An 8893-nucleotide genomic window follows, 5' to 3' on the forward strand; every position below is an offset into this window, starting at 1 on the left:
AAGGTACGGCTTTGGAAGGACCAGTATGGACCTTACAACTTTTTCTTAAAATCCTGTTCTTGTTCCCAAATGTCTAAAATCAGTTGTGCATTTGTTTTTTAAATCTTACATTGTTAATGCACTGATTCTTTAATGGTCTTCAAGACACACCCTACCACCTTTACCTTGATGACCTGCAGTGTCTGTTTGCAGTAAGTGGCTGCTGGTTCGTTAGCTTCTTGCAGAAATACAGCAAGATTTCCAAAAGGCTTGGTAAAGCATCCATGTTCCCTTTTCCCAAGCCCACTCTAGGGCAGCTGCTTCAGCATTTACTTCTCCATTAAAGTCATAAGACATAACTTTGTGTGAAAATTCTTAACTTGGTAGTAATTTCAGAAAGAAATGTGAGTTATGGTCACTTTAAAGTTTGTTTTAGTATACAACCCTAATTATGCTATTGAGGTATTTGTAAAGTAACAAATTCAGTGTATCTCATATTGTAACTGTTCTTTCTTGTCTGACTGTTTGGTTTTATGTAGCATTAAATAAGCATTTTTTTAATTCTTTTTTTTGGTAGTGTTTGAAAGGTTTCCTGGGTCACTTATATAATAAAATACTTTGATCTAATCTCCAGAATAGAGATTAGTCCTTTGTGCCAAGTCGGATTTTCATTGTATAATGTCCATTGCAGCCAATGAAATGATGTTTAGCCTAGACTCACAGTGTATGGTAGAGCAGACACGTTTGCTTTTATTTGGTTATTAGTCTCATCTGACAATTACTTTACAGATGGAAGTTCTGTTAATTATGGCAATGTAGTACATAGTTAAAGAAGATGACTAATGTGAAAGAATTGGTTTGACTTTCTTTTGTGTAGAAAAATCAGTGGCAAAGATGATTCTGTAAAATAAAGATAGAAAAGCAATCAATTGGTTTGGGTTCTTTTCCAGGTTACGCATTCCTCCTGTTCCAAGAAGAGAGTTCTGTACAGGCCCTGATTGATGCCTGCATTGAAGAAGATGGAAAGCTCTATCTGTGTGTTTCCAGCCCCACTATCAAGGACAAGCCAGTAAGTGAAGTCAGTGGCCTGCAGGCTATGGCTGCCATCTGTCTAAAGCAGCATTGGAAATTGTGAAGATGAAAAAAAACCAAAAGTAAACTACTGTTGGCAGAGCTCAACATCTGGAACACTTGCATTGTTTTAAAATTGTAGTCTTTTGAATTAATAGGATTAAAACAAAGCAACTAGACATCTACAGTAATGAGGTTATGACTAACAATTTGTATAGGCTGATGAACATATTTCCACATTGTGGTGAAACCTGAAGTAGGATACTGTTTTCTTTCCCAATTTAATAGGTTCAGATCCGTCCCTGGAATCTAAGTGACAGTGACTTTGTGATGGACGGTTCGCAACCGCTTGATCCTCGGAAAACAATTTTTGTTGGAGGAGTCCCTAGACCATTAAGAGCTGGTGAGTAGAATCTGTGGCAATTTTTTAAAGTAAGAAAGTATTAGAAATAATTTGTACTATGCATAATTTTTTTGTAGCTAGATATGGATGCATATGGGTTGAACAGTCTTGGTAGTTTTGGCTGCTGTACAATATTCATGTATTCTTGAATTTTTCTACTCTGTAGGTTTGGCCATAAATCACAATTCATCATTGAGATTTGCTGGGAAGTATTATCTCTTTATAGCTGTAATGTAAGCTATGTCACAAGAGGCATAAAACTAAGAGTTTGGTTTTAAAATAATGCTATGGAAGCATCTCTGCCCTGCTCCATGACTGTGGAGTGGCATTTGTACCTGCTTGTCATTGTGCATTAGCTGCTCTTCTGCTGCTGTCAGGTTACACACACAACCAGTGATAGAGTATTTGAACAAGCAGGTGTAGAGGAAAAAGGAAGAAATTCAGAGAGCTAGCACTATCTTTTATGGCACAACATTATATGAGATTGCAGGACTCTTTCTAGACTCTTGCCAGAGGTGTGAAGGAAAAAATAAATATTTCTGTAGCTGTAGAATGGTTGATGTACAGCCTAGATGGTCTGCTTTTTCAGATTGTCTGCAGCAGCCTTTTACAATGTTTTAGGTGGCCTGCTAGAAATGGGCTGCAGTGGATGTTGGAAGCAGAAGCAAACCATACAATGGTTGAAATCCCCTTTATTATTAGAATGGCTTCTGGATTTCATTAGTCTTTCATAGCTAGTAATGAATTTTATTCTTAGATGATGAAAGAAAGATGAACTTTTAGATGAAAGATGTAAGAAAACTGAGAAGTAATAGTGCCAATTTGGGATACGTAGGATCTTAAATTTTTCCGTCTTGGACCTGCAATACTCAAGCTTTTTTGGTATTTTAAGACTCTACTATTGACTGTAATGCAAGCTCTGTAAATGAGTGTAAACACAGTATGTTCCAAGTACAGATTAATTTTTCTTTAAATTCAGTCCAGTGCTCCATATTACTGTGCTGAATGTCTGTGATAAATTTAATGGATGCATTCTTATGCTTAGCTCACAAATACCCTGTATATGTAAAAATGAAATTTTTATGGCACTGTGAAATAAGAATAATGACTTCACAAAAGCAGTAAAATTAGGGAGATTCCTCAAACAGCTATTGAACCTCAAGGACTGCTGACACCTCTATAACCTAATCCAGAGGGTACTAATTCTGAAAAACCAGTGTTTTCCACCCCAGTGAATTGCAACTGAATTCAGTATAAATTGGCAGTCAGAGGATTGCCAAGGTACTTGATCTGTAAAATTTGAAATTTTTGTTTCTCTGAACTTCAGTATCTGTGGTAAGTGTAGCACTGTAGAGATAATCAAGTTCTTTGTGGCCGATGAAAAAATGCTAACTACATTTTTAAATTCAAGTAGGACGTAGAGCATTAGGACAGCCAGAGAACTTGTACCAAGGAATTTGTGGCATGAGGATCTATTTTGTACAGCTTACATTCCAATGCCTACCCGAAAACTCTTTTGCTGAAATCCTCTGAAGAAAACTACCCTGGAGTTCTAGTTCCATGTTATCAAGAACATACAATTCCACTGTTCCTTGGATTTATGTACCCACAGTGTGAAAGATCTGTCTGCTGAGTAATGAATAGCTTACTCAATATTATTTCTTTAATATTTTTAATCTTGTTATTACTGTTTCATTGGCTCTTGCAAAATTGATAATTAAAATTAACTTTTCTCGTATTTTTAAAGTTTGTGTGTAAGAATACTTTGAATAAATGCAGTTTTGTTTCTTAATAGTGGAATTGGCCATGATCATGGACCGTCTCTACGGGGGAGTTTGTTACGCAGGAATTGACACGGACCCTGAGCTGAAATACCCTAAAGGTGCTGGACGTGTTGCTTTTTCCAATCAGCAGAGTTACATTGCTGCCATCAGTGCTCGGTTTGTTCAACTTCAGCATGGCGACATTGATAAACGAGTAAGTTACACAGAAATTTTTAAAAAAGGGTTTTGCTCTGTAAAGAAACTTCTCAGAGTGTGGTAGCATTGCATGTGATTTGCTTTCAAGGCAGTTTCTGTATTTTTTTTAGCATTCATGCAACTCCACTACTTTCAGGATTATGGCTGAATGCCCCCAGACGAACAACATGTTTCCACAGAGCAGCAGTTTGTTCCTTTGACATATGTTGGACCATATGTTCTTCCCATTCTGGAGTTCCTGGTTTTATTGTGTACAGGCAAAGGGCTTGAAAATCTCTCTCCCATATTCTAATGAAACCAAATACTGTGATAATTCCTCTGTCATTCATAAGAAACTCTTGTATTCATTGGCTTCAGATTAGCTTGATACTTACAAACTGCCCTTAATTTCAGCCTTAATTGTCAGTGTTCAGAAAGTTGGTGAGGCTTAACACTTAAAATACAAAAGGTCTTACTTTTTCTGTTTTAAAGTCTTCTTAGTACTTAACCAATGTATATTTCTATTTGCTACAGATGCTTATTCCTAGGAAAAGTAAAACTGACTTAAAGAAGACTAGTGAACTTCATAACTCCTAATTAGAAGTGTAAGAGTAGCAAAACTGGCATCTAAATTATGTCAGTTTTAAGGGTCACTAGTTTTGATGTCAAGAGCTGCAGAGATAGTCTGGCATTAATAGGTGTTCTTAAAAAAATGAAAAAACTATGGTCTTACAGGAGGAAGGGTCAAGTAAGTAAAGTAGTTCAAGGTCCAGTCTCCTCTACAGATCAAAGACACAAGAAAAAGGTAGTACAGTTAACAGAAGTCTGCTCTGAGGAGGCAGCTTGTGCTTCTCTCCTTTCACGTAGGCAGAGTAATTCAGCTTTATGTATGTGTCTCAAATAGCACTTGCCTTATGAGCTGAAATCCCCAAACATGGACCTTCCCAGAGGATGAGTGGGCGTGGATGTGGGTAGTCATCTAGGCTTCAGATTAGATGTGATGGCTACATTTTGGTCATGGGATTGCTATCCTTGTGACTTGCAGCTGTCACTGACTTGTAACTGCTTTTTGGATACTTACATAACAGGAAGAAATGGCCTTGGGATTGGGTGAGGGGATATAAAACTGTTAATCATCTTGCATTTGAGAATTTGGACAAAATGGGAGTAAGGACCAGGATCCAGAATTTCCTCTCAACAAATGCTAAATGAGTCATTTAGCTTCAGAATCTAGTATTATTAAGTTTCTTTGAGGAACTGTCTAATGGGCATTTGTCTGTGAAGTTGCCTGACTTGAAAATTGAGACATAGAGTTGGTTCCAATCCAAATTATATCTCCCTCAAATGTGGGAGACGTGGACTTGTACCTTGTAAACCATGGGGAATTTTATCTCTGTCTTCTTCTTCCCATGGGAAGTGTGTCCTTTGCAGTAGAGAGGTGTATGGTGGACTGGCAGTGCCATGTTGTAAGAGAAGGCATGATCCTGATTTTGAGGGCTGCAGTTGCATGTCCGTTGTTTTGCTGGTTTTGGTTTTTTATGATTGGTCACCAGAGATCTAAAGGGCTCTTTGGATGTTGAGCAGTCTGAAATGGCACTGCTTGCTGTTTGCAGAGAAAAGGATGTAGGTTGTTAATGGGTGATGGAACACTGCAGGCCTCTTGGAGCTTGGAAAAAGAAAAACCAACACAAAATCTACTGCAAGTGCTGGATCTGAGAAGCACAATATTTGACCTACATCCATTCCGTTGAAACTTAATTTATAAAAACAGTACTCAGTGATTTCTTCAATCTCACATTACCAAAAAAAAGAACGAAAACAATCCATACAACCCCTGCCAAGCATAGTTAGAATCTGGAGATAGCTGTTCATGGGTTGGAGATGTGGAGGAGAAAAGGCAGGAAGATCTAGGTTTTCTCTTGAAATATCTGAATTCTTAAAGCTTCTTTTTTGAAATAATTTAGGTTCTTTCTTTAGTGTTGCTTTTCTAACACTTGAAAAATTAATCTCTTGACTCAAGTGTTCTCTTAAATTTGGAATTTCCAAATTTAAGAGAACATTTTTATTACTGTACTTATTTTTTTTCTTATTTCAAAAATGTGTGCTGCTCCTGAGGTGTTTCACTGGCAAAATACAGCAGTCCCAAATCTTAACTATTTTAATAAACTTGTCATTAAGTCCCATGATGGAGAGGGTTTATGAACTTCTTTGTTTACCTGACAGGAGGGTTAATCTATATTTTTTAAATTATCTTCTTTAATTAAACCATAACGTCAAACCTTATTTATATAATTACATATATTTATTACCACCCAGTTATTTGCATTACTGAGGAGTCCTAGAGAAGAGCATCATTCTAGGGAACATCTTGAATCTCAGCTGAAAGTATGAAAAAGACTATTTTCAGAAATACTTTTTTACTTCCACTGAGCTTTTACACTAATGCCTTTTCAGGCTCTGAAAATACTCTGATATCAGTACTACTGCTGATTTATACATGAGCAAGCAGTGAGTATAAATCTATAAACCACTAGTTTGTAAGTGAGGAAGCTAGTCCTACTTTGGGTACTGCCTTCACCTGAGGTGTTTGTGTACATTAGCCAGGAAGGTGATAAAGTCTGTATCTCACTGAAATCCTCGAGGCAGAGCCTGTTCTGCCCTTTACCTCAGCATTGCCTTCCATACCAGTTATATCCAGTTTCGGTAGGTCTGCCGTCCTTTCACATTCTTTTCATAACCAGTTTTGTCTGTGTAGAAGTCTTTTTCAATTGCTAAATTTTGCAGTTCACCTGTTTATCCTTCTGAACTTCAATTCAAAGTATTTATAGCATTTTTTGCACATACCTTTTCCGAACTTAACTAGAAATCTTAGTGCCACAGTCACTTGACAAACATTGTCTGTGATGCTAACTTCTTCCTTAACTAAGTTCTCCATAGCTTCTCTCCACTTCTTTTGATGTGTAGGTATATTTAGTTTGTCTAACAGATGTTTTTCTTCAGCAAAGTACTCCTCATCCTGTTTTATCATCTATGAAAGGTCAGCTCCAAACATTTCTTTGGAGCTTCAACTCCAAACAATTCATTAAAGTACTGTTAACTTTCATATGCCAGCAGTCTGCATCGACATCATGTAATATTTCCATTCCCCAAAGTGCTTCTCTAATATTTTTGAAATCATCTTCGTACTGATCTTGGTGCATTAGTGCACTGAAGCTTGAAATAAATGCTGCTTCATGCTTTCAGTAATTCTGAGCCACGAACACAGTTACTGCTAAGGTAGCTGTTTATTGGAAAGTGTGAGTGTAATTGGTGATAAGGCAGGTCATTGCAGTGAAATAAGAAGAAGAGCTCATACTGAATATAAAATACTGGAAGACACTTACTCTGACATTTCTAGGATGGCCTGTACTTCTGAAGCTAAGAACATGAAGCCTGTTCAGCTGTAAAACTTCAGGGCAGGTAGCTGGATGTGTAAATTTTTTCCTCTGGAAATACACTGAGAAAAGTAACATTTTAAACTTCTTTGTATTTGAGGAATATTCTGTCTGAGTACAGAGCATACAGTCAATGTCTATATGTGGCAATCTTCAGAAGTATTAGTATTTAAGGATAACAATCTCATGCAGCAGTGAGGAAAATGTGGGATACAACAATACATTCCTTAATGACTGCGTCAACTCATTTTGTGTTTTATTATGAAGTATTCTTCCTGTCTGATCACAGTCTGAAGCAGCACAGTTCTGCAAAGACATAATGCATATTTACCACTGGACTCCTGCCACTTTTCCATTCTGGCAGTCAGATGAGTTTGGGAGAGAGAAGCTGTGTAAGACAGGTGTTTGTAGCTGTCTGTAGACTTGCAAAATGGTCTTTAAAAAAATATTTTCAGAATTGAATTGAATAAAAATTCCTATACAGTTCAAAGCCACAGAAAGAGAAAGTAATAGATTACCAAATTGGCAGTGCCAAATTTGATCATATTTTAAAAATAGGGTGTGAGTTTACAGTGAACAGCTCTGCTAAAAGATCTGCATTACAGCCTGCAGAAAGTACTTTTAATTTGCACACAAATGTAGTACATGCAGAGACACTGGTACTTTAAAAAAAAAAATTCTATGTTAAAGGGTAATCTCATATGTTCAGTTATTTTTTTTGCTAAACCACGTAGAATTGTCATATTGACGTCCAGTTAGGAGATCTTGGAGTGATTGTGTTTTCTTCTACACTGAAATTCATAATTTCATTTGCAAAGAACGCTCTCTCAGGGTAAATTAGGGGAAATTCCTGATGTGGCTGTTTATTACATGCACAGAGTACTTCTAAAGGTCTGCCTTGAGGTGTTCTGCAGTGTAGATGGGTCTGTAGGTGATAAATGATAACGAGTAATAACTGATCGGTTATATAAAGGCGTTCGTACGACTGACTGCAGATTTCAGGGGGTTTTCTGGGGTTCTTTTTTACACCAGAGAAAAATGATTGCCTTCATACAACTTCAAGTAGAAACAGTTATTAATGGGAATTGTTTCTGTTTGGCTCCAACAGGTGGAGGTAAAGCCATACGTGTTGGATGACCAGATGTGTGACGAGTGCCAGGGTGCGCGGTGCGGTGGGAAGTTTGCTCCTTTCTTTTGTGCCAATGTCACTTGCCTGCAGTATTACTGTGAGTTTTGTTGGGCAAATATCCACTCTCGTGCAGGACGTGAATTCCATAAGCCATTGGTAAAGGAGGGGGCTGACCGCCCACGTCAGATCCACTTCCGCTGGAATTAAACATGGTGAACCAGCATCTACATAAGGAGAGAAGGGTGCATGTGGCTTACTGTGTTTGAAGATACTGACATGCAGAAGAAATAAGTGCATTCTTCTGCTTTTCACCCCAGCTATCAATACATGCATCTTTATCAGCAGCCAAAACACTACAAGCCTCTTGTTTTTCACCAAAACCCTACATCTCAGGCTTACTAATTTTTGTGATATTTTCATGTTAAAATAAAATGTTTTTTTGTATTTTCTCCAAGTTATTTTTATATGTAAAGTTAAAACTAGATATGAGAATGTTTTTGCATAGGGGCACACAGTCTGCTGCTATATTTAGTGGGTGAAGCGTGCACTTATTTCTAAACATGGGTTTTTAACTTCAAGATCTGCCCCAGTAATTTACCAAAGGTAGCAAAATAGTGAAGATGGAATATGTCTGCTACAAAAGCTTATTTTTATTGTTGTTGCTATTTTCAGTGTATACATAAACTAAAAATTAGGGTTGATTTTTTGCTCTCCATTTTGACTTGCAAGAAATAATACCTCAAGATAATCTGATTTATTAGCTATTTTTAAACATTTTTAATCACAAGCTGTATTAGCTTTGCTGCTATATAGGTGTTATGTGTAATGCCACCTATTAATACGGGATTGAAACGTTTAAGACACACTGCATTACAGATTAAATGCAGGCAGCACAATATGGCCTAAACTGCCATAGTTT

The 8893-nt window shown here is 37.2% G+C and overlaps 1 protein-coding gene across 3 annotated transcripts in view; it reads left to right on the forward strand.

Annotated features, from left to right (window-relative positions):
* CPEB2 (cytoplasmic polyadenylation element binding protein 2) overlaps positions 1-8893 on the forward strand; it is a 51442-nt gene that overhangs the window by 39527 nt on the left and 3022 nt on the right. For all 3 annotated transcript variants that reach the window (XM_058803515.1, XM_058803516.1, XM_058803517.1), the window contains 4 exons: positions 930-1048; positions 1339-1453; positions 3249-3430; positions 7954-8893. The exon at positions 7954-8893 is cut by the window's right edge and continues 3022 nt beyond it. In XM_058803515.1, coding sequence (XP_058659498.1) covers positions 930-1048; positions 1339-1453; positions 3249-3430; positions 7954-8181 — 644 coding nt within the window. In that variant the 3' untranslated portion in view covers positions 8182-8893. The remainder of the gene's footprint in view (positions 1-929; positions 1049-1338; positions 1454-3248; positions 3431-7953) is intronic.

This window comes from Ammospiza caudacuta, chromosome 4 (assembly GCF_027887145.1).
Source record: "Ammospiza caudacuta isolate bAmmCau1 chromosome 4, bAmmCau1.pri, whole genome shotgun sequence".
Lineage (NCBI taxonomy): Eukaryota > Metazoa > Chordata > Aves > Passeriformes > Passerellidae > Ammospiza > Ammospiza caudacuta.